Raw genomic sequence first — 14,007 nt, forward strand, 5'->3', positions numbered from 1 at the left:
GCTCAAATCTTCTTTTTACGAGAAGCTTTCAGTCAAGCTTTTTAAGCCCACTTAAAAAGTTTGTTTTATATAGTGGGTGAACTGACACACTGCACCAAAGCCCAGCATAATATAAATAAGAATAATAACTGTTTTAGTAGATTCTGAGAATAAAAATATGGATGCGTAAATGAGCATAATGGGTCACATTTAAAGAACATAAATCTGCATTACAAAGATACACTGTAACCATTTCCTGTGTGTATAGTGTGTATATATTTGGCCTACTTACTGCAATCATTTTGTTTACGTAGCTCTCAGGACCAGTGTACTCGGTTGGATCCTTCACTCTCACCAGAACCATGAAGTAAAGGTAGTGCCACATGTTGTGTTCAGACTTGATATGCTCCTCAAAGGACACCGTTTTGTTATCAAATTTGTCTCTTTCCAACCCTGCAAGATTATACACATTAGCTCTGTTATGAATTCTACCTTAGACCATTTTGTCTATCATAGGCATGCTAGCTATACCACGAAGCTGTCTGTACACACCACAGATGAAACAACTGGTTTTGAGGATTTCTTCCTTCCCCTGTTTCTCACTCCTCAGGTCTGCAAAGGTGTCAATGATAACACCAAAGATGAGGTTGAGAACGATGATGATGACAACAAAGAAAAACAGAAGGTCGTAAACCACTCGAGCTGCAAATAGTGGCTCCTGGAAATATGGAAGAAACGCAGAATTTTATTTCAGGTTTTTCTTCAGACAGAACACACAATGAGAAAATGCCATTTTCTGTATTCCCTGTATTCGTTTTCGGCTTGTCCTACCTCTTTGGAGGGTCTCCTGAGAATATCTCCCACACCACCTCCATTACGCAGGCCCTGGTTCAATACAGTGATTATACACATGAGCAGAGTGTCGCACACCCGCTCGGTCCCATCATCTTCACCTAACAAGACGAAAACACAGAGAAAAACATGTGATGGAAGAAATGGAGAGAGAGAGAGAGAGAGAGATAGAAAACCTATAAAAAGGGAGATTTTATCAAGAGGACCTTTGGTGTCTAATGGGATAAATGTGCACCTTTAAATTTGTGTTACATCTGGTATGAAATTACACAAGATTGGACTGACACGCAATACTGTTGTTCTTTAAAAGTTCTTCTTAAAAGGTGCTTCCCTTTTCCATCATTACATTCTGCTCATTTGATAAATTGTTTTTATTAATCTCACAGTGAGAATATTTATTTTTATATTAGTCTTAATTTTATTAAACTGAGCTAGAAGAGTTGAAGAAGATTTTAGTTCATGAAATGAAAACAACATTCAAAAACAATTTGACCTAATTCAGATAAAAGTGACTGATAATAAAACACCTCCAACTCCTACTGTAAATGAATAAAGCCACGCACAGCATGACTGCTGAGGAGAAAGAAGAGGTGAAGGATGTGGCTGAGATCACGTGTGTGCCCTTATGGCGCAGGTGATCCGTGGAGACGAAGGAGAACAAACAGGAGTAGGAGTCACCCGCCCTGCCTCATCAAGTTTCTTTGTGTGCACAAACTCAGTGTGTGTGCATGCGTACGTGCTTATGTCTCAGTATGTGTGTTAGTAACCTTTCAGGAAGTGATTACTGCTGGAAAGGTCACATACACGCCCACCACCCCAGTCAAAACACAAAATCTTAAAACTTATCCACTCCGTGACTTCCACCATGGGTAGGACATATTCAGTTTAATTTTACCCCAAAACCTACCAGGAACAGATGTGGGTGTAGAAGCAGGGCATCTCTCATTCAAACATGAGCCTGCAACCTCGCTGTTGCTCAATAAATCCCTTTTTCCTACAAGAACAACAAAAACATGGGAAGTTTGCGTCAGTGACAACAGCACTAAAAATTTCCATATGAAAGGTGACGATTAAATTATGCTCCTGCATTAAACCTTCTTCCCGCTAATTCTCATCAGCGCTGGTAGAAATCAGCAAGAAAGATATAGTCAGACATTATGTAAACTGAGGCAGCAGCTGCTGGGTGGGCGGTGAAGTGTTGCTGAAAAAACCTGAGCAAATCATTTGCACATCGGCAAAGCCCCGAGCAGCAGAGGAGCCGCACCGCCTGAGCGTGATCTGCTTGGGCAGACAGGCAGAAGAAAGAACTGTGCATCTGGACCAGAGTGTCACCAAAAGAGCTTTTTACAATGATAGTCTGGAGAACTGAGGGCAGGTGACAGGAGGTTTAGGAAGGAGAAGAAGACGACAACTTGGCGGGACAGGGGAGCACGGGGGGGGGGGGGGGGGGGGGGGTGCAGGGGTCACAGCTCTAAGTTGGCAGAAGAGTGTAAAGGGTGCTCCCCAGTTTTGATGAAGCTCCCTCACGTCATATCTCCACTCAGCCTTCAGCTAACATACAGAGAGGCGTGAGCCCAGCTGGTTACATAACCCACCACTGCTCGGCTGTGTCTGCTGTGCTCTATTCAGTAAAACACAGGATGGCGCGGCCACCAGGTTATGCAACAGGTGCACATGTGCTAGCAGGATGTCTTCCTGACCGTGGGTGCTGGAGCTCATTAACACTACCCACACTCTCCACAGTGTTTTCAAAACATGTGTCTGGGTATATAAATATATATATATATATATATATATGGCTTACTCTAGATGGTCGACAATTTCTATGGGGAGATTATACACAAGAAAATGCTGATTTGATCATTGTAATTAAGAAATTATAGATCAGATCAAAAGTGAAGGGAAAAAATGAACTCGCTGGATCAACTAGCATCCAGCAACTCCAAAATGTGAACAACTTTGTACATTCCGTTCTATGATTTACACAAATTCAGAAAACGAAAACACAGCTCACTAACAAATCACAGATGTTCATGGCTGGAAAAGATTAAAAAAGAAGAGCAAACTTGTTTCAGTTCAACTAAGGATAACTTTCACGAAAGATAACAAAACTTTCCTTTTCCTCCTTACACAGTATAGACTTGAAATGAAGTTAAGAGAGATAATACATATCACCAGATATGCAATTACTGCACATACTACTAGAAGATTTGATCTTTTTTTACATTGTAGAAATTATTATTTATTTAATTGTTTAAACATTGCCAAACTGGAGCCATCAGTGCATTTTTAAAGGTTTTTAAGTATGACACATTCATTGGAAAGGTCAGGTATAAGTACTATGACTAAAATAGATGTGGCATTCTTGCAACTGATTTCTATTGCATCACATTTCTTGCAGTTACATCTGAAGATGTTGAACATCACCCATGTCTCACTCAGTGTTTTTTCTGCTTTCCTCATAAAAGTGGAAGTGAAACTGTCACTATTTGGTGTAGTTTGTTTTAAATATCACACTAGACTGGTGATAAACATAAGCAGCATTTTTGAAGCATTATTTTCAAATGGCAATATCAAAGGATATCTTAAAGCCCAAGGAATTTACGACAGGGAGAAGACCACAGTAATGACTTAGTGTACTTTAAAAGTTAAAGTTTCTGACCTGGTGAAGGAAGGCGGTCCACCTCCATGCGGAAGTCGTCTTTGAGGAAGAGGAAGCCGATGATGGAGAAAAAGTAAACGAGAAAAACGGCCAGAACCGCTGTCAAAAAAATGGAGCGGCCATTTCTCGTCACACTCTTTATCACATTGAGCAGCGTCTCCTCTCGAATCACCAGGTCGAAAAGCTGCAAAAGGAGATCGTTATCTGTGAGCCATCAGCAAACATTCGGAGAACACTGTCACAAATCAAACGAGCTCTCTTACCAAAAAGCTGTAGAAGAACTCATGAACAAAGAGGCCCAGGACGCAGATGATGGCATACCACAAATGGTAGATAAAGAGCATGTCCATCACGACTGCTTTGTAGCCTCGAGTGAACGTCCCCTGGTTCCCCACAAAACTTACAAGAAACACCAACTTGTTGAAAAGCTGAAAATGGAATAAAAACAAAAAAAACTCGTACGTGTGAAGAGGCAAGAACAGACACATTCTTCAAAAACAAGCCTTTGTTCACTTACATTGACAGCACCGAGCAAAAGCAGCGCAGGGCCGAGGCCCATTGTGTAGATAGCACGCAGAATAAGGGAGACCAGGAAGAACCCGATGCCTATTGGTTTAGGTAAGACGGGAAGCAGTGCGGTGAAGACTCCCAATGCCACCCACAGTAAGATATTCCAGAATGGGGATAATGTGCCTGTGTGGAAGAATAAACAATCGAACAAGGCACAAAACATCAATGCTTTAAAGCACAACATCCCTCTAATGAATTATTTATCTGAGCTAAAAGCTTAACTTAGCAAACAGTCAAAGGAAACACTTTAAAATGTCAAACAACCATCCATGGGGACAGCATCAGTCAAAACAACCAACTCTTCTTCAGCTCACTGAGTAAATCAGCAGAGTGATGCTCATGGGTCTTTTGGAAACTGCAAAGTGCTGACAATTCATTGAGGAAGTATTTATCAGAAAGCCATCTTTAACACTTCTGTACGCCACAGGAACCACGTGTACAGTAGGTTTACATTTCAACAAATCACACCAAGGCAAACCAGCAAATACAGCAAGTTCTAGTAACATTTCGCAAAACCTAAAATCAGGTAATCTAACATTGCACGTAAAGAAATGAATTTTAAAGAGTAAAATAGGATGATTATTGGGTGATTTAACTTCATCTGATTAATTAGGTCTCAGGCTGACGCCAGGCTGAGGGCAATGACATGAAGTCGTATCAACATACCGATAAAAACGATTAAAGTCCAAGTTGTCCCACCTCAAAACGATATCATGATGACGTGTGAAGGATTTCCTTTAAGCACATTTTGTACACGCCTACTGCTTCTTATCCAATTAGATACTGTATGTTAGATAAATCACCAGCATTCATGAGACTGAGTGACCAAGGTGTTTAAATAAATGCAGCATCACGTGTCACAGAACGCACATTTTCAGTCATAAAAAGAAAGCAATAATCATTAATAATTAACATTCCAAAAAAAGAGAATTGTTATAAACTTACTTTACTTGAAAATTGTTACATACAAAGTGTTCTTCCATAGGTTTTTAAAATTATTAAAACTGCTTGATAAAACAGCTGTAAATAGATAATTTTTTTAAAAAGATCTGCCTGTTGCTCATTGCGTTGTAGCTGATGGTTGGTGGTTGACACTCCAGGCAGTGGTTGCACAGGTTTTCCTCATGTCACATGTCTCATGCTGTATTCACCTCATTTGCCCATCTCAAAACTGAAATTAGTTTAAATAAATGGCCCCTTTGCCAACAGTTGCTTTAAAATTTACCACATTTCTTTCTTTCTTTTCATCACATAGCCACTAGTCTCTTTAACTCTCTGTGTGTACGCCTCTTTTTTTTTTGCATGCTTGACTCCCTCATTATTTTAGTTGGATAATACTAATGAGTGTGTCTGCATTTGAATTAAAGAGATACGGCATAATTTAGCTGATATTAAGGACTTTTATTCTCCACATACATTTTCTCTAGTACATTTATGAGATGTTATTTCAGCACCAGGAGCTGTCCATACTATGCTCTATACAAATTTTACACAATGCACACAATAATTCTGTCTGCCTCATATGGTAAGTTCATCTCTACTTTGATATTGGCAGATGTATTGCAGATTAAATAGTTAATCCATGTCCAGTAGGAGCCATTTGAAGACCACTGCCTTAAAACATTGGTTTGCTTAGCAAAAGGTTTAAAAAAATGGCTTGAAATTACAAATTACAATTTGAGAAATATGCAGAAATTCTTACCCTCATCTTCATCATCACCAAAAGGGTAGAATACAGCCACAGCAATGTTGAGCAGGAGGGCCAGGTAGAAGGAGATGCTCCCCCAAAGAGAGATGTGACGTGAGAACCAGAACAGAGCCTTATTTTCTGTGCAAACACAACAGGGAGCATAAGTACAGGCACACGAATTCAGCACACACCACATCACTGCAGGCCCTTCAGTTTACTGTGAAAATAACATAACCAGACTTGCTGGATGGGAATCGTGATTTGTCGTCCTGAAGCCTGTTCCTGCTGCCACCACCGCCACCACAATCATTATTATTTTCCAAGAACTGGATGCCGAATGTAAGGAAGACTTACTGCGGATCTTCTTCTGCCACCTCATCTCATTGTAGAGGTTGTCAAACTGGTGGAAGAAGTCATTAACCTTGCTGCCTTGGTCATCTCTCTCAGTGGTGGTGAACACACGCATCTTTGACTCCTCAGTTAGGTACTCACAGATGTTAGGAACTGGAAACACTATCTGCTCCATGCTGCGGTCATTACGCACAATCTGATAACAAAGATTAAAGGTTTGGCTTACAGTTTTATAGTTTGACGAACGATTTAAGAGATTTTAGGATAAATGATAAATTGATGATGCGGGTTACCTCTATCTGAGCTGTGTGCTTCGCATAGTAACGGAGGGCATCATCCTTTTCCTTATCGTGGTCCATGCCTGACCCCAGACCTAACCCTGACCCAGGGGTGAGGCTCTGCTGCAAGATTTTGTTGTGCCTGGCCAACTAGGAATGAAGAAATATGATTAATATGAAGATATGATTTTGCTGCACTACACTGGATGATACTGTAACCAGTAATGAACCAAAACTAAACAAATATGGTTTACAAAATCTCCTCATGAGCGTTAATGTCATGGTCATTTTTATGGATTTTACAAGACATGACTGTGACTTTGGAAAACAAGAACTGGGTGCTGCTTTAACCTTGACTGAAATTTGAAATAGCCCATATGGACAAGAAATATTCCTTCTGGAGAAAAGTTTTATGGTCAGCGCAGACAAAGGTAGTGCCATGATGACAAGAGGTATGTTTCGCGGAGTAAAGGTGAGGCTTTCACACTAAGAACACTCAACTGCCAAGCATGGTGGTGGTAGCATTGTGCTCTGGGAAGTTTTGCTGTAGTACTGGTACACCGCACAAAGTGGATGGAATAATGAAGAAAGTTCTTTCACCTCACATTAAATTAACATCTAAATGGTTGAAAATTTGGCAAAATTGGGTTTTCCATCAGAGCAATGATCCCAAACACACATCAAAACTGGTTTTGGGATGGATAGACCAGGCTAACATTAAGCTTCTGGAATGGCCTTCCCAACTCCATGAACTCACCTCTATCGGAGGATTTTGGAGCAGGTCTAAAACCCAGGTGTGTGACAACCAATTTAAATAAATTCTGCCAAGAAGAGTGACCAAATATCTAAGCAGAATTATGCCACAAAATTGTTGATCACTATCAAAAGGTGTGTGTGTGGTCGAGATGCAACTTATTAAGAGATGTTTAATACATATATTTGATCACTGTTTATATATTTTTGAAAGTCCAAAATAAATGCAATCTTGTGCACCTGATTCTTGTTTTCTAAAGCAATTAAAGATGTAAAGTATACAATGATTCCACCCTGGAAAAAGCCCTAAATTGTTGTGAAATTCATACCCATGATGAGCCCACAACATCTGTAAGTAATGTCTATATACCGTTCAAATTCAAGCTTTATGGCCTTGTTTTTTCTAATAGAGCTAAAGCTGCCATCTCCCATTAAAGGAATTGAATTATTTCACAGTTTTAAAGTGATCCAGATCCCAACCAGAAACCAGCAACAGTTTCTTTCTTTCCCCACACTCTGCAGAGGTAGTTTTTATGTATCCTTGCTGATAAAAAGACATTGAAAAGGACACCTGTGGCACAAGAATTAATAGATGAGTAAGAAACAGGTTCTGGCCTTTTTCCTTTCCTGTGTTGTTTACTTGTTTTGTGTACACTGAGGTCAACTAGAAATCTAGGTTCAGTCAACAAATTAGATTTCCTTATTTTTTTCTGCTTCTCTTTTTAGGTGAGGAAAATTTAACATGGTTTGTGGAGTTCTGAATACTTGCTGAGGTTTTCTTTTTAATTTATTATATTTTAAACATCTATTTTACTCCTTTAAAATAGGCAATTGTAGAGAAATTTATGGAGAAATGTAGAGAACCATTTAGTTTGTGCATTCTATCTATTGTTTATTTTATATTATCAATTTAATTTGTTTATTTAGACAATCAGAAAATATATTTCAAAGCTGATGCACACATTTGTGCATTCCTGTTTTAAGCTGAAAGGTTATTTTTTTAAAAGTCAAACATAAAAAATAAAAAAAACTAACAAAAAAAACAAACATGCACACTTCCTTGTCATGATGAAACTCGTCTGCTCTGTAGACCAAAATATCCTGTCTGACACTTTGCTCTAAAGAGACAGAAGTGAAAACCCACAAGACTTGGCTTGCTCTCAACAACTTACAAACAGCGTAGACAAAGACTGAGACACGTCAGATGGACACACACATTTAGAACAAAAACAAATTTCTCAGGGGTACAGTACTCCTTCCTCATTCCCTCGTTCCTGATCCCTGGACAAAGCAAACCATGTGTATTTAGTTGTGCAGCGACTACCTGCCTCAGTGAAAACGCCTAAAGCCTATCTGTCAGTAGAGCCAATGTCACAACACAAAAACTCATTTCAGAAAACTGTCAGAGCAGTTCATTCAGAGAAGCACTCCTCCATCACTTGGCACTCCTGCACTGCACTGGCCCAGTGGTCATTAGACTAAAGCATCACTGCATTTCCTCTGTTTGTCTGACCACTTTAGACTAACTCAAGTTTAATCTTTTCTTTTACCTGGTGGGCCAGGATGTAAATGTTGTGTCCGACATCTTTAGGTTTGATCTCGTCTCCCATGCCGTCATCGTCGTCTTCACTCTGCAAACCCTGTTTGTAGGCGTCCTTCATGACATCCACCTGAAGCAAAAGTGTTTTAGAAGTCACCGTTTTTGCACCACACGTCAGGTGTAGTTTGTGTGCATGCATGACCACACTCACCAATTCAGTGGGTCTCATCTTGTAGAGAATCTTCTCTGCGTTCTCACTGTCATGGCAGCTCTCCATGATAGCTAGCAGGAGCTTGGAGGCATTGTTCTATGATACACGTTTCAAAATAATCAGCTTTTATATTTTGATCAGTTACACAAAGCTGAATAATTGAAAGGAAAAAAACCAACAATACTGGTCAGATGCAGTTTTTTCAGAGTGCTGTGATTCGACTAAAGGGTTGTACTACTAAAGACATCTGCAGTCAGACAGCCAGTAAACATGGGCTTTATTTGCCCCATTGCCTTTTTCATCATTGCACAATTGTTATCTATATTTAATTAATACTATGCAGCAATGCAAGTATATAATAGGGTAATGGAAATGTGTTGCCTCCCAGACCTCTCATACAACTACTGCTCACCTTGAGTTGCAGCACCAGGTCCAGGCGATCCTTACCCAGGGGGTTGATGGCGTTGACAATCAGTGCTATAATAATATCAATACCATTTGACTCATGTTTAGCTATACAGCTCTGGAAAAGAAAAAAAATGGACATGCTGTAGTCAGTGTTGGCTACATTACAAAAAGAAAATCATTAATATAATTCATCAGAAGAAAGTGTCTGTGCTTTACAGGTAAATCCAAATAAAAGATAGTTTAAGACGGCTTACTACACCACAGCTCATGATTAAAACAGCGGTGTGATCACAAAGTGACCAGGTCCACTGTAGACAGACATTTATGCTCATATTCACACCAACAGTAGATTTAGAATCACCAGATTTCCTCCTCCTTCTAATTAGAAACCAACACAGACACAGGCGTAACATCCAAACTCCATACAGAAAGGCCCCAGCTGCTCAGCTGGTTCGAAACCAGAAATTTCCTGTTTCCTGTATTCTCAACTTGACTGGACTTGAACACATGAAATAAGAAAAGCTTTTCGCTACAGGTTTAACGATACTGTATGATGCTTCACATTTAGGAAAAGATGAACAATTTTTCAAATATATTCACAGTATTAGGCTCTATTAAATAAATATGTTGACAACTTGACTATCCAATAAATCGAGCATTTTCTCTCAACTAACCAGCCACCCTCCTCCTACCTGGTTTTCATGGCAGGGCCCCTGGCAATACTCTGTAATGGTTTCCAACGTTTGGAGAATCAGATCCACATTATACTCATTTATATAAAGTCCCAGCAGCCCTAGGCCTCCAGTGGTGCTCCCACAAATGCAGTCCAAGAACTGAAGAGTCTCACACACCAGATTGTAGTTAGTCTTGTTGTTCTGACTGCGCAGAAAGTTCTGGATTCAGAGCAGGAAAAAAAAAAATCAATCAGCGGTCATTTTAATGACTGGACTTAGAAGGGCAAAGTTCACAGAGCATCAGTACCTGCAGCTTTGAATTGTGGTTCTCACAGAGCAGCTGTAGGTAACGCAGGATTGGTTTCATGATAGATACAGCCGGGCTCATCTGAGTGTCTTCCGATGCCTCCTCAGTACCGATTATCTCACTGTTTTGGCCGAGGCCTTCAAGGTCAGGGTCCAGCTCTTTTCTGAAGGCTGAGAAGGCCTTTGAGGTCACTGAGGAGGCTTCTTTTAGCTGCCCTCGCATGTCGTCCCTCATGTGAAGCCCAGAATCTTTCCCTACAAAGAAAGGATTTATTGAAAAAAAAAAAACCACACACACACACACACAAACAGACACACAACACGATTCACTGTTTAACTGCAGGGCAGGAGCAAATTGCTTCCATTCATAAGTGCGGCAATTGTATTCAAGAGAAATTGATATGTGTGTATATATATATATTTATTTATTTACAGACGTTCACTGACAAGCAGGCAACAATTTAGTGGGTTTCTGTAGCATAAAAACACTCAAACTTGATACAATGGCCTTTTGATAGGATTGCAATGTGGGCTGTCACATGCTTCAGACATGTGACTGCTTAAACTGGGAACAACAGTTTCAACAGAAGTCAGCAGAGCTACAAAAATCATTGTGGATTTATCCACTACAACTGTTTTAAACTAAACTAAACTTGTAGACCTCAAACACTGTAAAAGCATTACTTTTTTCCAGTCTGTGGCTTTTTAATTCGCTCTTTCTATGGAAATGCCTGGATGTGCTGAGGACGTGAGCCTCATGACTCAGTATTGCACTTTTAAATCCTCATCGCTAGGTACCTCTGACATTATAACAGAGGTGATTCACTTCTAATGAACTTTGCTTACTTACTTTCAGCCTCCCTTTGACATTTTGACACAGTGGTTAGCTGCATTTTGAGCTCACAAACGTTATCTGGACATTATGTGGTGTTTTTGCTCTAATAAGTCAATAATGTGAAAAAAATTAAAAATACACCATCACCGAACGGTACCTTTTTTAACCCTGATACTACTGACATCACTGTCATCGTCCCTTCTTTTGCAGGTGACTTCAAACATGTTGACTGACACGGTGGCTCGAATCTCCTGCTGGGCCAAACGCATGCGGTCGTAGAAAACCTTGAAGAACCTCTCGGACTTTTTCTGCTTGTTCAGTTGGCTGTAGAATGAGTTCTAGTTGGGAGCAAAAATGGCCATGAGTATACTTCTAAAACATGTGGAGGAGAAGTACAGGATTCGTGTATCTGTGAAGCCAACCTGTATCTGTGTGTTTCCACCCCTGAGAAGGGCAATGCCCAGCTCGATGCTCTCCTTAAACAGTCGATCATTCTTGGTGTTGACGATGAGTTCAATTACCATCTCTGTTGCCCCAACATTGTCCAAAAGACACTGAATATCCGAAACAGTGGTGGCTGGCTTGTCAGCGTCTACCATGGGAGAACCTCCTGCAATGATGTAGAAATTTAAATTCTAGCTTCTGCTTCTCATGCTCTTTCTGAGTTAGTCTCATGTATGTTGCCTGGTTATTTTTGTGCTGCTGCTCTCCCTGCCTCTGGCTTTCCATGCATGCACATACCATATATAAATAATTGTAGATAGAAATAATCTCTTTTTGAGAAATTGAACAGGAAAAACTTTACAAATGTTTGATTATTTGTTATGCTCATCTACTATATTCCACACCTGCCTGGACCGAATATTTGTGGGATGCATTATAAACCTCTTATGTCTGCCAACAATTGTCAAACAGCATACTGCCTAAGAAACAGAGCACTGTCATTTTAGTTCCTGTTGTTTCCTCGGCTGTGAGTAGTTATTGCAGCATCTACTCAGTTTATTTGGGGTTCTCGGTACCTCCAGGTGACTGCTTGACAAAGCCACCAGATGAGCTGTTTCCACTCCCGAGCTCTGACTTGGAGAGGAGCTTTTGATTTCCAAAGTAGCGTGTGAGGAGAATCTTTCTCAAGTCGTTTCCCTGTGGAGACAGAAATCATAATGTTAAATCCATTTAAAAGTCTGACTGAGTATGAGCTTTAAACTAGGAAATTCACACATATTTAATAGATTTTGATAAAGCTTTTTTTCCCCTTTACAGAAAGGGAAAGAGGAATAACTATAAAAATGATCAAAATGAAGGACAAATCTTAAGAAGGGAACATTTGTGGTAAGGTGCATTCATTGGCATGAAATCCATCCAATCATCTCTCAGAGGGCTGAGCAGATTTCATCTCATTTCACCTAATAGGAATCATCGCCATCATCCCATGACACATTTCTGCCTTGATGGAAGCAGTGGTTTGCAGTATGACAATGCTCTTATCAACAAAGAAATTGGAGCTTGAGAGAGCATGACGGTTATAATGTTGTCCAATATCTTGATCCTATCTGAGCATTTATGAGAGATTCCGAGATAGCAGCCAGGGTGTGTTTGGAGAAAAGCAACCATAAATGATGACAGATGTTACTTTTATTTTTAGTTAATATTAGTCGGCAATGAAAGTCTCCAAACAGTTCAATTTTTAAACTGACATGATGAACCGCTGATCTTACCCCAAACTTTTTGGGATGAGGCTAGTTTTCCCTCTCTTATTGTGCAAAATAGGACCACACTGTGCTTCTTTCTTACACACACACACACACACACACACACACACACACACACACACACACACACACACACACACACACCCCGTGTGCACATAAGCATGCAAGTGAGGACAAGTGGAAAAAGGTTATACAGAATGTGGTCATTTGCGTGCAAGGATTACTGATGCATATGTATAAAGTAATGCATTGCACAACACCAGCTTGCCTCTAGCAGCTCATTTATTTAATAACTGCATTTATTTTCTTTCGAATAAACATCTCTCTGTATCTGCGACATTTGACGCAGATGAGCAGAAATGAGATTAAAAGATTCACGGCGACAATCGCCCTTCAGTGGTTGTGTAATCAAAGTGTGTGATTGGCAGGTGGATGACTTGCATTGTACATTTCACCACCTATTTTTAAAGAACAACAGGGAGAGCGATGGATGGATGAAAAGAAGGAAATATAAAGGGAAGATAAAGTATGTATGAACACTACATGTGGTCAGCACCTGTTTCTATGGTAATCCAACAACGCATCAAGGCCTTGTTTCATGACACCTTACCACTGGTATTGATCAAAAGACTTCAAGAAGAGATGGGTAAGGGGTGGAGTTAAAATTAATGGGCTGTAAGCAGCCATGTATGGTTTCCATGGAAACGTGTTAGCAGGCTAGCAGAAAGGCAGGTGCCTGTCAAAATAACAACTGAATACACTTGATGTGTTACACTCTGCTTGTGCCAGGTTAGACCCCCCTTTTGCCATCAGAACTCCAAATTTTTCATGCTATAGATTCAGCAGGGTGCTGGAAACATTGTCATCATGATGCAACTCTCCTGTTCCTCCTAGTCCCAAAGGTGCTCCATGTGATTGAGATCCGGTGACTTTGGAGACTATTTGTGTACAGTGAACTAATTGTCATGTTCAAGAAACCAGTCTGAGATGATCCGAGCTCTGTGGCATGCCACATTATTCTGCTGTGAGAAGCCATCCGAAGATTGGTGCACTGTGGTCATTAAGGGATAGACATGGCTAGAAATAGTACTCGGGTAGGCTGTGGTGTTAAACAAATTGTTCCTAGAGCCTAGAGTGTGCAAAGAAAATATCCTATACTACTAGACCACCACCACAAGCCTTAACTGCT

General features: G+C 40.2%; 1 protein-coding gene across 1 annotated transcript in view; it reads right to left on the bottom strand.

The window, feature by feature from the left end:
- itpr2 (inositol 1,4,5-trisphosphate receptor, type 2) overlaps positions 1-14,007 on the bottom strand; it is a 58,333-nt gene that overhangs the window by 11,314 nt on the left and 33,012 nt on the right. Inside the window, exons 38-55 of the mRNA XM_085461484.1 lie at positions 12,129-12,249; positions 11,532-11,719; positions 11,267-11,447; positions 10,276-10,529; positions 9,987-10,187; positions 9,299-9,409; positions 8,887-8,982; positions 8,686-8,805; positions 6,398-6,532; positions 6,108-6,300; positions 5,766-5,891; positions 4,011-4,186; positions 3,757-3,921; positions 3,494-3,677; positions 1,739-1,825; positions 811-932; positions 532-697; positions 272-432 (exon numbers count right to left, since the gene is read on the bottom strand). Of these exons, the coding sequence (XP_085317610.1) occupies positions 272-432; positions 532-697; positions 811-932; positions 1,739-1,825; positions 3,494-3,677; positions 3,757-3,921; positions 4,011-4,186; positions 5,766-5,891; positions 6,108-6,300; positions 6,398-6,532; positions 8,686-8,805; positions 8,887-8,982; positions 9,299-9,409; positions 9,987-10,187; positions 10,276-10,529; positions 11,267-11,447; positions 11,532-11,719; positions 12,129-12,249 (2,787 nt within the window). The remainder of the gene's footprint in view (positions 1-271; positions 433-531; positions 698-810; positions 933-1,738; positions 1,826-3,493; positions 3,678-3,756; positions 3,922-4,010; positions 4,187-5,765; positions 5,892-6,107; positions 6,301-6,397; positions 6,533-8,685; positions 8,806-8,886; positions 8,983-9,298; positions 9,410-9,986; positions 10,188-10,275; positions 10,530-11,266; positions 11,448-11,531; positions 11,720-12,128; positions 12,250-14,007) is intronic.

Source organism: Copadichromis virginalis, linkage group LG7, assembly GCF_057382275.1.
Source record: "Copadichromis virginalis isolate Kocher_CV1m ecotype Utaka linkage group LG7, C_Virginalis_male_GT1.1, whole genome shotgun sequence".
Taxonomy (NCBI): domain Eukaryota; kingdom Metazoa; phylum Chordata; class Actinopteri; order Cichliformes; family Cichlidae; genus Copadichromis; species Copadichromis virginalis.